Here is a 19,156-nt window from a genome sequence, read left to right on the forward strand (position 1 = left end):
CTCTTCCCACCTAGTCTCCAGACATGATCATGATGGAGTCATGGGTGGAGTCTTCACAGCATGGTCTTTAAGAAAATGTGAATCACATTCAGCCCACTCCTCCTTTTGGCGAGGAAGGTAAATTTTTAAAAAATAATTTTTAATTGGAAGATAATTGTTTTACAATGTTGCATTGATTTCTGCTATACAACAAAGTGAATCAGCTTTAAGTATACATATATCCCCTCCTTCTTGAGCCTCCTTCCCATTCCCCACCCCCATCCTCTAGGTTATCACAGGGGACCAATCTGAGTTCCCTGTACTATACAGCAGCTTCCCACTAGTTATCTATTTTGCACATGGTAGCCCACTCCTCCTTGACTTAGACCACATCAATGTTTTCCCATTTTTGGGTAGCATCCAAATCCCTTAATATGGACTATAAAGCCCTATAAGCTCTCTTCTTTTCCAACCTCATCTCCCTTCTCTCCAGACCTTACAATCACCTCAGACTCTCTGCTGTTTTCCCTCAGTTCCCTGAACATGCCATGCTCTATTATCACCTCTGGGCTTTCACATGAACTGTTCCTTATTCCTTGAACTAAAATTATTCCCTTACCCCAGTCCATTTTGCCTGCTTCTAGGAAATTTTCCTTCCAAATCTTCTACCACTGTCTTGTCAAGAATATCCTCACCTTCTGAGACTCTGCAGATCCTTGTATTTCCCCTCTCACAAACTTTTGTTGCATGCAATGCAATGTCTTATTCACTGTCTAACTTTGGGCTCCATGAGAGTGAAGACCTTGTCTGTTCTGGACTTCACTGGATCCCCAAGGCACAGAACAGTGTTTAGCACAAGAAAAGTTTGTTGAATTAATTAGGTTCTGCATATGAGGCAGAGTAAAGGCAACCCAGGGGATAAGTCTAGAGTCACCACCCACCAGGGAATCCATCCCCCTCCATCTCACCGCATCAATCTCATTCAGGGCCTTCCATTGCTCATAGGGAATGCCTAAGGCTTCAGCTGTCTGGATAGTCCTCTTCATGTGGCTGGTCCACACCTTCAGTGAGCTGATACCCTGGGACTGAATGAAATTGGCCAGGGCATAGGCATACTGAGGAGTGGGGGTGCAAAGGAGGAGAGGATTGGAGAAAGAGAGATGAAAGAAGACAAGGTGACCATGAGAATAAATTTAGATCTACCACAAATAATGGAGTGATAATGAACAAGGAGGAGTAGAGTTTAAATGTTTCCAATTTACGAAAAGTCATATTCTTGCCCACATGACTAAGGACCAAGGGAATAGAAAAGAATATGTGTATTTATGTGTGTATATGTGCATGTGTGTGTGTGTGTGTGTGTGTGTGTGTGTGTGTGTTCACTGAAGCTTGTTCATAGAACCTCCTGCTTGGTTATTCATTCATTCAAACAGCTCACTTCTAACATTTGTGGGCCTGGGACAAAAGTACAAATGGAAGCACTCCACTTATAGTTCACCTCCCTTCTTTTCCCATTTCTGCTACATCCTGTACTCCTAGGCATCTTAAGTACATGCTTATGGATAATCCAGTCACAGGAACAAATTCTGTCTATATCATATCCCCAATCCCCATGACATACAAACAGTGACCCCTTGGCCATTCCTTTCCCTAGGTGTGAAAGATTTTGTGACATGTCCTGTTCTCATGTGAACAGACTCTTGGACAGGCCCCATATAGCTACTGGAAGCAGACTCTGGGCAGGAAATTCTAGGATTCTGGGTACTCGGAGTGTGGTCTGGAAGTGTATGTGGGTGGGATGTGGGGGACATTTCTCTTTGACCTTGTGAAAGGTCACTGCTTGAGCAGGGGACCTGGTACTAAGATTCTAAGGGTATTAAAATATTTACTGAGTGTGTGTGGGCATGTGCTGGGTGCTGGGGTGGCCAGTTCTCAAGACACAGCCTGGTGCACTGGGATGACCCAGAGGGATGGTATGGGGAGGGAGGTGGGAGGGGGGGTTCAGGATAAGGAACACGTGTACACCCGTGGCAGATTCATGTTGATGTATGGCAAAACTGATACAATATTGTAAAGTAATTAGCCTCCAATTAAAATAAATTTATATATATATATATATATATATATATATATGTATAGACAGCCCATCCAGTGAGGGAAACAGTGACAGCACCAAAAGGAACCACTTAGGTTTGTGGAAGTGCATATGAGCAACTGATTCACTCTTCTTCTGCAGATAGGCATGTTTTTAATCAAGATGATGTGTGGGGAACATCTGCACAAATGTACAGATACAGGCACACATTTTTATGTACAAATATAGGCATTGTGTCCACACATTCTAATTATGGATTATGAGTCAACAGTCAGTGTGCTCTGGTGGAAGGAGTCCTGATTGGGAGACAAGTGATGGGGTTTAATCTACCCCAGCTCCATCACAGGGTCCCTTTGTGGCCTGGGGGCATATCTTGGGCCCACCTTGGCTTTGTATCTCCTGACTGTAGCATGCAAACAGCATTAGCTCACCCAGCCTGGTTTCTATGAGTGTCACATTAGACAGTAGATGGGGAGCCACCAGAGTGCTCTCTATTACATAGTGAGAGCTACTGTGCTCGATTGTGGATGACAGTTGATGGGAAAATACTTTGGAAACCATGCATGTTGCACTGTACTCTTTAGCATGAAAGTTGGAGCCAGGCATGTGCATGTACATGTACACATTTCTGTTTAAGGAGGCATATTGTATGGAGATGGCCATGTGTCCAAACTGGGTGCTTAGTTGTGTGGGCAAGGCCATGGACAGCCCCAACCAAGAGACCCCTGGCTGTAGGTGGTGCCACAGGCTTGGGTGGCATCTCTATGGCCTCTGACTCTGCTCTGAGGAGTGAGAGAGGTAATAGTCAGAAGTCAGAGTCCACCTTGAGGGGATACTGCCAGTCTGAAAGTAACAGAAAAGGAGCCAGGAGGACTGAGGCTTCTGGTATGATGACTTGCCTGCAGCACTGCCAGCTCTGTAGTGGGGGAGGCTGAGGGGCAAGCAGGAAGGCCTGGTTTTCAGTCCTGGCTCTGTCCTTTACTGAATGTGTGGCCAGAGGCCACTTCTTGTTCTTGTCTGGGCCTCAGCCTCCTCTTCCATAAATCAGTGATGGCAATGCCCACCTCACAGAGTTGTGAAGATTAAATGAGGCCACACATGTGGAAGTACATGGTGCCATGAATGTGCAGAGGTGCCCAATAAAAGAGGGAGCTCCTTCCCTCCTGCACCTCATTTCCCTCTTATCCCACCCCAAGTCATCCTCCTAGCAAGAACAATACCTATGTTAACAAGCCTAGTGAAAGTGAAAATGTTAGTCACTCAGTCGTGTCCGTCTCTGTGACCCCATGGACTGTAGCCAGCCAGGCTTCTCTGTCCTTGGAATTCTCCAGGCAAGAATACTGGAGTGGGTTGCCATTCCCTTCTCCAGGGGATTTTCCCAACCCAGGGATCGAACCCGGGTCTCCTGCACTGCAGATAGATTCTTTATCATCTGAGCCACCTGGGAAGCCCCTTTAACAAGCCCAGGGAGAGGGCCAAATGCAGGAAAATGTGTCTCTTTATTTGGGCAGCAAGTATAACATACAGGTCATTATTCTTGATTAGAAAGAAGAGACTCCCACCATTGGCTTCCCTCATAGCTCAGTTTGTAAAGAATCTGCCTGCAATGCAGAAGACCCCAGTTCAATTCCTGGGTCAGGAAGATCCGCTGGAGAAGGGATAGGCTACCCACTCTGGTATTCTGGCCTGGAGAATTTCATGGAGTGTATAGTCCATGGGGTCTCAAAGAGTCGGACAAGACTGAGCGACTTCCACTGACTCACTCACTCAGAAAAGAGACTCCCACCATGAAAGTCAGAGATGGGCCAGAACTGGGGGTATGGAGCCCAAGTGACCTGCCTGGGATGGCAAGAGAGGACAGGGGAGGGCTTCCTGGGTCAGCCCATGGAGCAGGAGATGGGTCCTGGAAAAGGTGGAGAAGGGAGGGCAGGAAAGAAGTGGTGACTGGTGGGGGACAAGAGTCAACTCTGTGATGACCTGCAGTGGGGGTTTGGGAACATAGCATCAGCCCTGAGTAATGCAGGAGAAGATGGATTCAAGTGTGGGGCACTTCAGGGCAGCTGTCTATGCAAAGGATGGTCATCAGCTGACAGAAGGGACAGAGGAGGGCAGCCTCCATGGCGGAAACTGCACAAATGAAGACACAGAGTTGTGAGAAAAATGAAGGGACCAGTTAGGCAGGAGAGACAATACTTATTTTAATGGGGTTGGAGGAGCAAGTGGTCTGGGAAGGCCTGGTATTCCAGGACCAAAGCATCAGAGTTGCTGGTGGCACATGGAAGCCATGCAAAGATGGGTCAAGACTGAGTGGTTAATGGGGTGGAAGAGCAGGAGTGGCCAGAACCTGCTTTTACCTTGTCACTGAGTCCCTCCACCCACAGGACCCAGTCAGCAGCCACCCCACCAACTTGTGGCCCACTTGAACCAGCCCAGTCAACGTTTCAGAATTCATGGGGCCTTCCCTACCTGCTTGCCCCGAGCTGAGAGGCCAGAGTCACCTCCAATGCGGCCTCTGAGGTTGAGTTCACTCTCACCGTGCCGGCATAGGTAGATGGAGCGGGGTGTGACGTGAATGTTCATGAGATAGTAGACTGTGCGGCTCTGGATATGGTCCTGCACACGATTCACCATGTAGCGTGTGCCCACGTCGAAGATCTTGATGTAGGACAGGTGGCTGGGCCAGTCCAAGCAGGAGCAAGGGCAGCTCAGGAGCTGATGTTGGAGAAGCTGATCCCAAGAGAAAGCCCCAACCACACACCCTGCCTTCAAGCCTACTCCATAACACAGCTCTCACTTACCTTTCCTCTAGCCTTGCCTTGTTCTGCATACCTGTTCTAGAAACTTGGTTCCTGGCCACCCTGAGGAGCTCACTGCTTGCTACCATCTCCCTTTGTCTCCTTTCTTCAGTCTCAGTTTGAGCCAGACTGTTTTTTTACTTTCATTCATTACACTCCATGCATCTAGTATTCTCTCTTCTGTGGTTCACACTGCTGACATACTGAGAGAGAAACAGTAATCCTCCAACAGTCAAGCAGGAAGCAAATGCAAGTGGCCTATGAGATGTTGGAAGCAGTCAGGGACAGGCAGTCAGGCACAGGGTATGGTCACTGTTCTTTCACGTCTGAGAGTCAGAGCATCTGCTGTCATGCTTACAAATATGCTTTAAAAATATCTGAAATACCTGGAGATCTCTTCATGTCACTAAAGAACTCTGGCAAGGGTAGGCCCTTTAAATTATTCAGCCCTTCTAATACATTTTAAAATAGAACTCACCTAATATTCTGATATAAACATCTATTGCATAAAGCAAAAAAAAAAAAAAAAAAAAAAAGCAGCTGCCAACTGTGCCTGACTGCCTGTCCCTGACTGCCTACATCTCATAGGCCATTTGCATTTGCTGAGCATTTCATGTGTGTGTGTGTGTGCGCATCTGGCAGGGGTGGGAGGTTTCAAACTCCATAAATCCTCATAGCCATTCTAGGAAGTGGAGACTATAATCTCTGGTTTATAGGTGAGGAAACTGAAACACAGAGAGAGGAAGTGATTTGCCTGATGTCAAACTCTTCAACCTATGACTCTTAGAGCCTAGGTGGAAAATGTCTGATGTCACCTTGTTGTCTTGTTCCTGACACTAGGTTCTGAGTGGCACTAGGATAAACTCCAAATTCTTTAGCTTATTGTGACATTTTAGGTGCCTTCATACATTGGCTGTGCTTGGCCTCACCTCAGTGTCCCATGTCCATGCTCATAACTTTGTTTCATTTCAGGCTTAATGCTTTTGCTGAAATATTCTCTGTACTCCTCTACTTTTTATTCAGACTTAACTAGACCTTTACAAGGTACTGTTCTCTTTCCTTGAAAAGATGTTCTTTCCCTGGTTTCCAAAGCTGAGCTCCTATGCATCTATCCTCCAAGAGTAGGTATATTCACTCTCTCTATGAAGATTTTTTTAAGCCCGGATCATGTGAATCATTTAGAGGTAGTTCACATCAAAACTATGACATTTTCTATTTCTTCTCAGCATACCCCCATCATTTATAATTTAAAATAAAAATTATCAGTTCAGTTCAGTTGCTAAGTCTAGTCTGACTCTTTGAAACATGGACTGCAGCACACCAGACCTCCCTGTCCATCACCAACTCCCGGAGCTTACCCAAACTCATGTCCATCGAGTCAGTGATGCCATCCAACCATCTCATCCTCTGTTACCCACTTTTCCTCCTGCCTTCAATCTTTGCCAGGATCAGGGTATTTTCCAATGAGTGCGTTCTTCACATCAGGTGACCAAAGTATTGGAGCTTCAGCTTCAGCATCAGTGAATATTCAGGACTGATTTCCTTCAGGATTGACTGGTTGGATCTCCTTGCAGTCCAAGGGACTCTCAAGGGTCTTCTTCAGCACCACAGTTCAAAAGCATCAATTCTTTTGTGCACAGTTTTCTTTATAATTCAACTCTCACATCCATACATGACTACTGGAAAAACTATAGCTTTGACTAGATGGACCTTTGTCGTCAAAGTAATGTCTTTGCTTTTTAATGTGCTGTCTAGGTTGGGCATAGCTTTCTTCCAAGGAGCAAGTGTCTTTTAATGTCATGGCTGCAGTCACCATCTGCAGTGATTTTGGAGCCCAAGAAAATAAAGTCTGTCACTGTTTCCATTGTTTCCCCATCTATTTCCCATGAAGTGATGGGACCAGATGCCATGATCTTAGTTCTCTGAATGCTGAGCTTTAAGCCACATTTTCACTCTCCTCTTTCACTTTCATCAAGAGGTTCTTTAGTTCTTCTTTGCTTTCTGCCATAAGGGTGGTGTCGTCTGCATATCTGAGGTTATTGATATTTCTCCCAGCAATCTTGATTCCAGCTTGTGCTTCATCCAGCCTGGCATTTCACATAATGTACTCTGCATATAAGTTAAATAAGCAAGGTGACAATATACAGCCTTGATATACTCCTTTCCCGATATGGAACCGGTCCCTTGTTCCATGTCTGGTTCTAACCGTTGTTTCTTGACCTGCATACAGATTTCTGAGGAGGCAGGTAAGGTGGCTTGGTATTCCTATCTCTTTAATAATTTTCCAAAGTTTATTGCAATTCACATAGTCAAAGGCTTTGATGTAGTCAATAAAGCAGAAGTAGATGCTTTTCTGGAACTCTCTTGATTTTTCTATGGTCCAGGAGATGTTGGCAATTTGATCTCTGGTTCTGCTGCCTTTTCTAAATCCAGCTTGAACATCTGGAAGTTTATGGTTCACATGCTGTTGAAGCCTTGCTTGGAGAATTTTGAGCATGACTTTGCTAGTGTGTGAGATGAATGCAATTGTATGGTAGTTTTTGGCATTGCCTTTCTTTGTGATTGGAATGAAAACTGACCTTTTCCACTCCTGTGGTGACCGCTGAGTTTTCCAAATTTGCTGGCATATTGAATGCAGCACGTTAACAACACCATGTTTTAGGAATTGAAATTGCTCAACTGAAATTCTATCACCTCCACTAGCTTTGTTCATAGTGATGCTTCCTAAGGTCCGCTTGACTTCAGACGCCAGGATGTCTAGCTTTAGGTGAGTGATCACACCATCATTGTTATCTGGGTCATTAGGATCTTTTTTGTATGGTTCTTCTTTGTATTCTTGCCACCTCTTCTTAATATCTTCTGCTTCTGTTAGGTCCATACCATTTCTGTCCTTTATTGTGCTCATCTTTGCATGAAATGTTCCCTTGGTATCTCTAATTTTCTTGAAGAGATCTCTAGTCTTTCCCATTCTATTGTTTTCCTTTATTTCTTTGCATTGATCACTGAGGAAAGCTTTCTTATCTCTCCTTGCTATTCTTTGGAACTCTGCATTCAGATGGGTATGTCTTTCCTTTTCTCCTTTGCCTTTAGCTTCTCTTCTTTTCTCAGCTATTTGTAAGGTCTCCTCAGACAACCATTTTGCCTTTTTGAATTTCTTTTTGTTGGGGATGGTCTTGATCACTGCCTCCTATACAATGTCACGAACCTCATTCCATAGTTTTTCAGACACTCTGTCTATCAGATCTAACCCCTTGAAACTGTTTGTCACTTCCACTGTACAATTGTAAGGGATTTTATTTAGGTCATACCTGAATGGTCTAGTGATTTTCCCTACTTTCTTCAATTTAGGTCTCAATTTGGCAATAAGGATTTCATAATCTTAGCCACAGTCAGCTCTGGTCTTGTTTTTGCTGACTGTGTAGAGCTTCTCCATCTTTGGCTGCAAAGAATATAATCAATCTGATTTTGGTGTTGACCATCTGGTGATGTCCATGTGTAGCATTGTCTCTTGTTTTGTTGGAAGAGGGTGTTTGCTATGACCAGTGCGTTCTCTTGGCAAAACTCTGTTAGCCTTTTCCCTGCTTCGTTTTGTACTCCAAGGCTAAACTTGCCTGTTACTCCAGTTATCTCTTGACTTCCTACTTTTGCATTCCAGTCGCCTATGATGAAAAGGACATCTCTTTTTGGTGTTAATTCTAGAAGGTCTTGTAGGTCATCATAGAAACACTCAACTTCAGCTTCTTCAGCATTAGTGGTTGGGGCATAGACTTGGATTACTCTGATGTTGAATGGTTTGCCTTGGAAATGAACAGAGATCATTCTGTCGTTTTTGAAATTGCACCCAAGTACTTCATTTTGGGCTCTTTTGTTGACTTTGAGGGCTATTTCATTTCTCCTAAGGGATTGTTGCACCTAGCAGTAGAAATAATGGTCATGTGAATTAAATTGGCCTATTCCAATCTATTCCTATTCACTGATTCCTAAAATGTCAATGTTCACTTTTGCTGTCTCCTATTTGACCACTTCCAATTTACCTTGATTCATGACCTAATATTCCAGATTCCTGTGCAATATTGTTCTTTATAGCATTAGACTTTACTTCCATCACCAGTCACATCCACATCTGGGCATTGTTTTTGCTTTGGCTCCATCTTTTCATTCTTTCTGGGGTTATTTCTCCATTCTTCTCCAGTAGCATATTGGGCACCTACTGACCTGTTGAGTTTATCTTTCAGTGTCACGTCTTTTTGCCTTTTCATACTGTTCATGGGGTTCTCAAAGCAGGAATACTGAAGTGTTTTGTCATTGCCTTCTCCTGTGGACCACGTTTTGTCTGTATTCTTCGCCATGACCTGTTCGTCTTGGGTGGCCCTACAGGGCGTAGCTCATAGTTTCATTGAGCTAGATAAGGCTGTGGTCCATGTGATCAGTTTCTTTTGTTTTCTGTGCTTGTGGTTTCATTCAGAATGAATAAGGATAAGAGACTTATGGAAGCTTCCTGATGGGAGAGACATCTTTATACTAAAAATTATAAGCTATATTATAATATGAGGAGGTTCCATTGAGTTCTGGTTAGATATTTTCTGTTTTCACTACCTTGATACTATTTTTGAAATATTGTGTTGGCCAGAAAGTTCGTTCAGAAAAACCCAAACAAACTTTCTGGCCAACTCAATACAAACTATCAAAAGCTTTCAAGATTGTCTTTTTTTATTTCTAATTTTTGGTAGTCTCTACCTTGCTGGTGCCCTAAAAACTTGGTAAACATGCTCTTCCAGATCTTTTCCTCCAAGTTGGACTGGATCCTCTCTTCTGTGTTCCCCCACCCCACTTGCTTTACTATCCCCAAATTCTGGCCAGCTGTGTATGCATTGTCTTCTTCAACCAAGTGGTCATTCTATCAGAGCAGATAGCCTATCCCTTTTTGGATTCTTAGTGCACAACTAGGTTTGAGCCTTGATGCATGGATTGTAAATGTCTGTTTATGGAAAAATGATTAGATAAAACCAACTTTCAGAATCAGTTATCTTCAGATCTGAACTGATTCATGAAACACTGAGTACCTGCAGAACTGTAGGCCAAAGGCTAGAGTTTTCTCCATGCTGTTCTTTCACTTTAGCCCTCCTCCTTCAAACTTTTCATATACTGCCTAGGTGGAAATTTGAAAAAGTTTCCCTCACTCCAGCACAGATGGCTTGATGAGAAAGCAATTGTACCCTTGACCTGACACAGTGAACAATATTCACAATCATACATAAGGTCATGCACCTTGCACTGAGTATCATGTGACACTTTTTATGACATAGGTATGTGGGAGGGGATAACCTTGATGGAAGTTAGAAGATAGGAATTTTTTGAGTATATATTCTGCTACTGAATCATTGTGTGGCCTCAGGTAGGCCCTTGCCCTGCTCTATGTCTGTTTCCCCATCTAATAAGTGAAGCAGTAACAATGTTCACCTTGGGGATTTTGGTTGGGCAAAGCTGGAAGGATGCTCTTTAAACTTCTTAGAGTGGTGATGACTGTCAGCAGCCTCCCTATACTTCTTACTTGAGGCCCAGAGGGTCTGAGTGACGAGGGTCTCTTCTCATCATAATCTATTTTGAAAGAAAGTGAGCTTCTGGGAATACCTTATGTCTAAAGCTAACATTTTCCCTGTACTTCCAGCTAACAACTCTCCAATCTTTAGTTGGTATTATGAATGAAAGTTTCATATTTTTCATGCATCTTCTCATATATCAAAGCAATATGGAAGCTACCTAAGGATACAACCTACTTTTTTTGCCCTTATTTACAGCCCTTATATACTCCATAGCCCAAAGAAGTCGAATACATAGTGACTGAAAAAGGTACATGTGCATTGTGAAAAAAGACATGATTAAGAGATAGAATGTGTGATTAAAATCTTAGCCTTGCATGGCAGAAGATTGAGCAAGCTCAAGCTCCCTAAGATGCAATTTCCTCTTCTTGAAAATTTGTGATCATAAGACCTATTTTAGCCTCCTTAACTGGAGTGCCAAGGGCATTCAATGAAACAAAAAAAAAGTGAACACTTTGGAAACTGAAGTGTCATCCATATGTGAAGAATACTTTTGAGAACATAATACTAACAACCATAGGGGAGAGGGATTTTCCCCCAGAGACCAGGGTCCTAATATGTCCATATTGTTCAGTAAAACATTACTTCAATCCTCTTGTGAACACCTTACACATCAAAGAATCACCATGTAGTGGGTAATTAGAGCTGGGAGGGCCCTTGAAGACAGATCAAGTGTAGCTCCCTAATATTACAAATAAACTTGAGGCCCAGAGAGGAAATGCATTTCTTCAGGTCCTATAAGACATCAAAACCAGGCTAAGAATCCAGACATATACTTTGTGGTGCTGGGTTCTTACCTATCCAGTTCATCATCCAAGGGTTGGTAGTTGACCTCATAGCACTCTATTCTCTTTAGAAAATCTTCCAGAACCTTTTCACGATCACAGTCTATATAATCAGGACTGCCAAGTTTCACTTGCTGGAAGAAGGGAGAAAGAACCATGGGAGACAGAGATTCTGACAGTGCCCTTAGGAAGAGCTCTTAGAGTTCACTGAATTCAATATCCCTCAACATAAAGATGAGGAGATTGAGACTTAGAGAGGGTCCTTGCTCAAGTTTACAAAATCAGACAATTGAAGAGAATCTGAACAGTATAACCCCTCATTCCTTACCTCTGTGTGCTCAAACAAGGTCTATTACATTATATTCAGTTCTAGAATACACAGTTTAAGATAATGATTTATAAGTGGACTGGAAATTGTGGTGTGAGAAATGGGTGAAGAAGAGGAACAGGAGATCTTGACCAGGGTTCATAATGGTTTACATGTATCAAGTGTTTACTGGGATAACTTAACATATGTTGGCTTTAGATTTCTGAAGGGCTGGTATCTTCTAATCTCTTAGGATCTAACTTCTTTACCCATATTCTACATCTCAGTGAATGGCATTATCATCTACTGAAGTCAGTTCAGTTCAGTTCAGTCACTCAGTTGTGTCTGACTCTTTGCGACCCCATGGACTGCAGCACGCCAGACCTCCTTGTCCATCACCAACTTCCAGAGTTTATTCAAACTCATGTCCATTGAGTCGGTGATGCCATCCAGCCATCTCATCCTCTGTCATTCCCTTCTCCTCCTGCCTTCAATCTTTTCCAGCATCAGGGTCTTTTCAAATGACTCAGTTCTTTGCATAAGTATTGGAGTTTCAGCTTCAGCATCAGTCTTTCCAATGAATTTTCAAGACTGATTTCCTCTAGGATGGACTGGTTGAATATCCTTGCTGTCCAAGGGATTCTTAAGAGTCTTCTCCAACACCACAGTTCAAAAGCATAAATTCTTTGGTGCTCAGCATTCTTTATAGTCCACTCTCACATCCACACATGACTACTGCAAAAGCCATAGCTTTGACTAGATGGACCTTTGTCGGCAAAGTAATGTCTCTACTTTTTAATATGCTCTCTAAGTTGGGCAAAGTTTTTCTTCCAAGGAGCAAGTGTCTTTTAATGTCATGGCTGCAGTCACCATCTGCAGTGATTTTGGAGCCCAAGAAAATAAAGTCTGTCACTGTTTCCATTGTTTCCCCATCTATTTGCCATGAAGTGATGGGAGTGGATACCATGATCTTAGTTTTCTGAATGTTGAGTTTTAACCCAAGTTTCCTCTTTCATTTTCATCAAGAGACTCTTTAGTTCTTCTTTGCTTTCTGCCACAAGTGCGGTGTCATCTGTATATCTGGGGTTATTGACATTTCTCTCAGCAGTCTTGATTCCAGCTTGTGCTTCATCCAGCTCAGCATTTCTCATGATGTACTCTGCATAGAAGTTAAATAAGCAGGGTGACAATATACAACCTTGACCTACTCCTTTCCTGATTCCATCAACTCCACTAGCTTTGTTCATAGTGATGCTTTCTAAGGCCCACTTGACTTCACATTCCAGGATGTCTGGCTCTAGGTGAGTGGTCACACCATCGTGGTTATCTGGGTCAGAAAGATCTTTTTTGTATATTTCTTCTGTGTATTTTTGCCACCTCTTCTAAATATATTCTGCTTCTGTTAGGTCCATACCATTTCTGTCCTTTATCAAGCCCATCTTTGCATGAAATGTTCCCTTGGTATCTCTAATTTTCTTGACGAGATCTCTAGTCTTTCCCATTCTGTTGTTTTCCTCTTTTTCTTTGCATTGATCACTGAGGAAGTCTTTCTTATCTCTCCTTGCTCTTCTTTGGAACTCTGCATACAAATGGATATATCTTTCCTTTTATAATTTGCCTTTCACTTCTGAGCCTTAAATGAATCTGAGAGTCATCCTAGATGTGTCTCTTTCTATCACCCCCACCTCTTAGAAGGTACCTCTTAGAAGATATATACCTCACTATATATAAGGTATATACCTTCACTATATCTTCTAAATATCTTCCCAAATGACCTCCAATCTCTCTTCCTTGGATGCTCACTCTAGCTTTGTGACAAGTTACTCTGTTTACAGTTTACTTTCCCTTACTAGTAGCAAGAAGGATAGTTCTAATGTGCACCCCTGAAGATGGAATTCCTCTACTTGAAACCCTTCACTATTTCCTCATATCTTTTAGGATAAAGTATGAAATATTTTGGGTTTGCAGGTGGCGCTAGTGGTAAAAACATAAGAGGTGCAGGTTGGATCCCTGGATCAGGAAGATACCCTGGAGAAGGACATGGCAACCCACCCCAGTATTCTTGCCTGGAGAATCCCCATAGAAACAAGAGACTGGTGAGCTATAGTCAATGAGGTTGCAAAAAATTGAACATGACTAAAGCAATTTAGCATGCATGTATGAAATATTTTAGCAGGTGACACATGGCTTGTTATGATTGTGCCCAGAATGATTTCTTCATCATCATCTCCCATTGCTCTTCTAGTCCTTCACACACTTTGCTTTAGCCAATCTAAGCTATTTCTAGTTCCCCCAAGACACCATACTTAGTATATGCCATTCCCTTATTTTCCATTCTTTACCCGCCAAATGTCTATATTCATTCTTCAAGATGCAGGTCAGCTGTTATCTTCATTAAGAAGCTTTCTTATGCAAGGTTAGTTCCTCAACAGCCTTCCACAGCCTCCTTTGTTCATTTATCTCAGCACTGATCTCACAGAGTTATATCTCTTACGTTGTCAGTGTCCCTCACTAGACTGTGAGTTCAAGGCTGGACTCTCCTTTATCTATTTCAGTCTCTGATACTCCAAATTGTTCAGTCCAGGTATATGGATTCAATTTATGTTTAATCAACAAACGGATGGACAGGTGGATGGATGAAAAGGAAAGAGAGGATTTGGACATATTCTATGCCTCAAGAGGCAAAAATAGGACCAATAAGTGAAGATTACAGGGAGTCAGATTTCAGCTTGATTGGACTGCATTTAATGAAGGCAGTGAGCCTCATAATTGGAGGTACAAAAAAAAATCTAGGGAGGAGCTAAGATGGAGGAGGAGTAGGACGGGGAGTTTCTTCCCCACAAATTCATCAAAAGAACATTTAAACGCCGAGTAAATTCCACAAAACAACTTCTGAATACTGGCAGAGGACATCAGACACCCAGAAAAGCAACCCGAGTCTTCGAAAGGAGGTATGAAAAAATATAAAAGACAAAAAAAGAGACAAAAGAGGGAGGGATGGAGTTCCGTCCCAGGAAGGGAGTCTTAAAAAGAGAAAAGTTTCCAAACACCAGGAAACCTTCTCACTGCCAAATCTGTGCCAAGCCTTGGAAGCATAGAGGGCAACATAAGAGGGAGGAAAAATAAATGAACAATTAAAACCCACAGATTGCGAGCCCTACAGTAACTCCCCCAGTGGAGAAGCAGCACAGACGCCAGCACACGCCACTAGCAAGTGGGGGCTGGGCAGGGAGGTGCGGCGCGGGCTGCATCACTTAGAGTAAAGATCTGGCCTGAATACCCTGAGTGCTATCTGAGCGAAATAATTTGGGCTAGCAAACCAGACTGTGGGATATCTACCATGCGAAAAGCCAGCCCTAACCTAAGACACTGCCAGGCCCGCACAAGGAACAAAGGACTGAACAGAGATAGCCGGCTGCAGACCATCTCCCTCCGGTGACAGGCAGCCAGAGCCAGAAGGGGGCAATCGCAGCCCCAGAGAGACATTATCTATAAAACTGTAAGCAGGCTTCTTTGCTAACTAAAATTTCTTGGGGGTCTGGACGGTCAACATCTGCCTGAGAAGGTGCGCCGGTTGTACACCTAGGTAACCGAGCTGCGGGAAGGCGATAAGTCGCAGCAATCGCACTCGCCAAACACCTCATCACCTGAGCTGCTTGGACCTGGGAAGGGCACAAAACGCAGGCCCAACCGAGTCTGCACCTCTGAGGACTACCCGAGTGCCTGAACCTGAGTGGCTTGGATCTGGAAGGTGCAGGCAGCCCAGGGCCGGCCACGGATGGTTCCCGGTGGAGCAACCTAGAACCTGAGCAGTGTGGGCAGGGAGGCTACACGCACCGTGAGTGGGGGCAGACCCAGTGTGGCTGAGGCACTGCGAGCACACGCCAGTGTTATTTGTTTGCAGCATCCCTCCCTTCCCCCCACCCCACAGCACGACTGAACAAGTAAGCCTAAAAAAAAAAAAAAAAGTGTCCTCCATCGTCCCCTTTGTGTCAGGGCGGAAACCAGACACTGAAGAGACTAGCAAACAGAAGAAGCTATAACAGAGAGAACCGCCTTGGAAGCTACAGGCAATAGATTAAAACCCTGTGGTTAGTACCAACTACATAGGAAGGGGCCTATAGATCTTGAGAAATATAAGTCGGACCAAGGAACTAGCCGAAAATGAACTGAACCCACAATACTCACAGCAAAGCCAGAGAAAGTCTTAGATATATTTTTACTATTTTTACGATCATTCTTTCTTTCTTTTTTTTTCTTTTAATTAAAAAAAATTTTTAAGTCCTGTATTATTCCTTTAATTTTCACTTTTATAACCTATTACTTTGCAAAAAAAAAAGACCTTTTTTTTAAAAAAAAGCAAACTTCATATATATATATTTTTTTTTTTATAATTTTTTGACCTTGTTTTTTGTTTGTTTGTTTTTGTTTTTCTTCTTTTCTTTAACATTGTATTTTTGAAATTCCAAACTCTACTCTAGATTTTTAATTTTAGCTTTTTGGTATTTGTTATCAATTTTGTACCTATAGTTTTTTTTTTTTTTTTTTAAATTTCTGTGACTTTTTTTTTTTCTCTGTTTTTTTGTCTTCTTCTTTTATATAACATTGTATATCTGAAATTCCAAACTCTACTTTAGACTTTTAATTTATGCTTTTTGGTATTTGTTATCAATTTTGTACCTGTATTTTCTTTATAACTTTTGCGACTTTGTTTTTGTTTGTTTGTTTTTTTTCTCTCTTTCTTTTTCTTCTTGTTTTTTTTTTAACATTGTATTTTTGAGTTTCCAAACTCTACTCTAGATTTTTAACTTTTGCTTTTTGGTATTAGTTATCAATTTTGTACCTATATTTCCTTTATAATTTTCACGACCTTGTTTGTTTTTGTTTGTTCGTTTTTTCTCTTTCTTTCCTTCTTCTTTTCTTTAACATCATATTTTTTAAAATTCCAAACTCTACTCTAGATTTTTAATTTTTGCTTTTATGTATTTGTTACTAATTTTGTACCTTTAAGAACCCAATCTTCAGTACCCATTTTTCACTAGGGAGTGAGATTACTGGCTTGATTGCTCTCTCTCCCTTTGAACTCTCCTTTTTCTCCACCAGGTCGCCCGTGTCTCCTCCCTAACCCCTCTCCACTCTACCCTACTCTGTGAATTTCTGTGTGTTCCAGACGGTGGAGAACACTTAGGGAACTGATTACTGGCTGGATCTGTCTCCCTCCTTTTCATTCCCCCCTTTTATCCTCCTGGCCACCTCTGTCTCCTTCCTCCTTCTTCTCTTCTCTGTATAACCCCGTGAACATCTCTGAGTGGTCCAGTTGTGGAGTGCACATAAGGAAGTGATTACTGGCTATCCCATTCTCCTCTACTGATTCCACCTCATCTCATTTGGGTCACCTCTAACTTCCTCCTCACTCTTCTCTTCTCCATGTAACGCTGGGAACCTCTCTGGGTGACCCTCATGGTAGAGAAACTTTTCATCTTTAATGTAGATGTTTTATCAATGGTGCTGTATAGAAGGAGAAGTTTTGAAACTACTGGAAAAATAAGACCAATAACTGGAAGCAGGAGGCTTAAGTCCAAACCCTGACTCCAGGGAACTCCTGACTCCAAGAACATTAATTGACAGGAGCTCATCAAACGCGTCCATACCTACACTGAAACCAAGCACCACACAAGGGCCAACAAGTTCCAGGGCAAGACATACCAAGCAAATTCTCCAGCAACAAAGGAACACAGCCCTGAGGTCCAAGATACAGGCTACCCAAAGTCACCCCCAAACCATAGACATATCATAACTCATTACTGGACACTTCATTGCACTCCAGAGAAAAGAAATACAGCTCCACCCACCAGAACACTGTCACAAGCTTCCCTAACCAAGAAACCTTGACAAGCCACCTGTACAAACCCACACACAGCGAGAAAACGCCACAATAAAGAGAACTCCACAAACTGCCAGAATACAGAGAGGACACTCCAAACTCAGCAATTTAAATAAGATGAAGAGACAGAGGAATACCCAGAAGATAAAGGAACTGGATAAATGCCCACCAAACCAAACAAAAGAGGAAGAGATAGGGAATCTACCTGATAAAGAATTCCGAATAATGACAGTGAAATTGATCCAAAATCTTGAAATCAAAATGGAATCACAGACAAATAGCTTGGAGACAAGGACTGAGAAGACGCAAGAAAGGTTTAACAAGAACCTAGAAGAAATAAAAAAGAGTCAATATATAATGAATAATGCAATAAATGAAATTAAAAACACTCTGGAGGTAACAAATAGTAGAATAACAGAGGCAGAAGATAGGATTAGTGAATTAGAAGATAGAATGGTAGAAATAAATTAATCAGAGAGGATAAAAGAAAAACGAATTAAAAGAAATGAAGACAATCTCAGAGACCTCCAGAACAATATTAAACGCTACAACATTCGAATCATAGGGGTCCCAGAAGAAGAAGACAAAAAGAAAGACCATGAGAAAATACTTGAGGAGATAATAGTTGAAAACTTCCCTAAAATGGGGAAGGAAATAATTACCCAAGTCCAAGAAACCCAGAGAGTTCCAAACAGGATAAACCCAAGGCGAAACACCCCAAGACACATATTAATCAAATTAACAAAGATCAAACACAAAGAACAAATATTAAAAGCAGCAAGGGAAAAACAACAAATAACACACAAGGGAATTCCCATAAGGATAACAGCTGATCTTTTAATAGAAACTCTTCAAGCCAGGAGGGAATGGCAAGACATACTTAAAATGATGAAAGAAAATAACCTACAGCCCAGATTATTGTACTCAGCAAGGATTTCATTCAAATATGAAGGAGAAATCAAAAGCTTTTCAGACAAGCAAAAGCCGAGAGAATTCAGCACCACCAAACCAGCTCTCCAACAAATACTAAAGGATATTCTCTAGACAGGAAACACAAAAACGGTGTATAAATTTGAACCCAAAACAATAAAGTAAATGGCAACGGGATCATACTTACCAGTATTACCTTAAACGTAAATGGGTTGAATGCCCCAACCAAAAGACAATGACTGGCTGAATGGATACAAAAACAAGAACCCTAAATATGTTGTCTACAAGAGACCCACCTCAAAACAGGGGACACATACAGACTGAAAGTGAAGGGCTTGAAAAAGATTTTCCATGCAAATAGGGACCAAAAGAAAACAGGAGTAGCAATATTCATATCAGATAAAATAGACTTTAAAACAAAGGCTGTGAAAAGAGACAAAGATGGTCACTACATAATGATCAAAGGATCAATCCAAGAAGAGGTTATAACAATTATAAATATATATGTACCCAACACGGGAGCACCGCAATATGTAAGACAAATTCTAACAAGTATGAAAGGAGAAATTAACAATAACACAATAATAGTGGGAGACTTTAATACCCCACTCACACCTATGGATAGATCAACTAAACAGAAAATTAACAAGGAAACACAAACATTAAACGATACAATAGACCAGTTAGACCTAATTGATATCTACAGGACATTTCATCCCAAAACAATGAATTTCACCTTTTTCTCAAGCGCACATGGAACTTTCTCCAGGATAGATCACAT

General features: G+C 42.1%; 1 protein-coding gene across 6 annotated transcripts in view; it reads right to left on the reverse strand.

Moving 5' to 3' along the window:
• PFKFB1 (6-phosphofructo-2-kinase/fructose-2,6-biphosphatase 1) overlaps positions 1 to 19,156 on the reverse strand; it is a 100,834-nt gene that overhangs the window by 13,602 nt on the left and 68,076 nt on the right. For 5 of the 6 annotated variants that reach the window (XM_005228210.5, XM_024987771.2, XM_010821985.4 and 2 more), the window contains 3 exon segments: positions 11,267 to 11,388; positions 4,541 to 4,748; positions 948 to 1,094 (listed from right to left, as the gene is read on the reverse strand). In XM_005228210.5, the coding sequence (XP_005228267.1) occupies positions 948 to 1,094; positions 4,541 to 4,748; positions 11,267 to 11,388 (477 nt within the window). 6 annotated transcript variants of the gene reach the window in all.

The sequence above is a fragment of the Bos taurus genome, chromosome X (assembly GCF_002263795.3).
Source record: "Bos taurus isolate L1 Dominette 01449 registration number 42190680 breed Hereford chromosome X, ARS-UCD2.0, whole genome shotgun sequence".
In the NCBI taxonomy this organism is placed as follows: Eukaryota; Metazoa; Chordata; class Mammalia; order Artiodactyla; family Bovidae; genus Bos; species Bos taurus.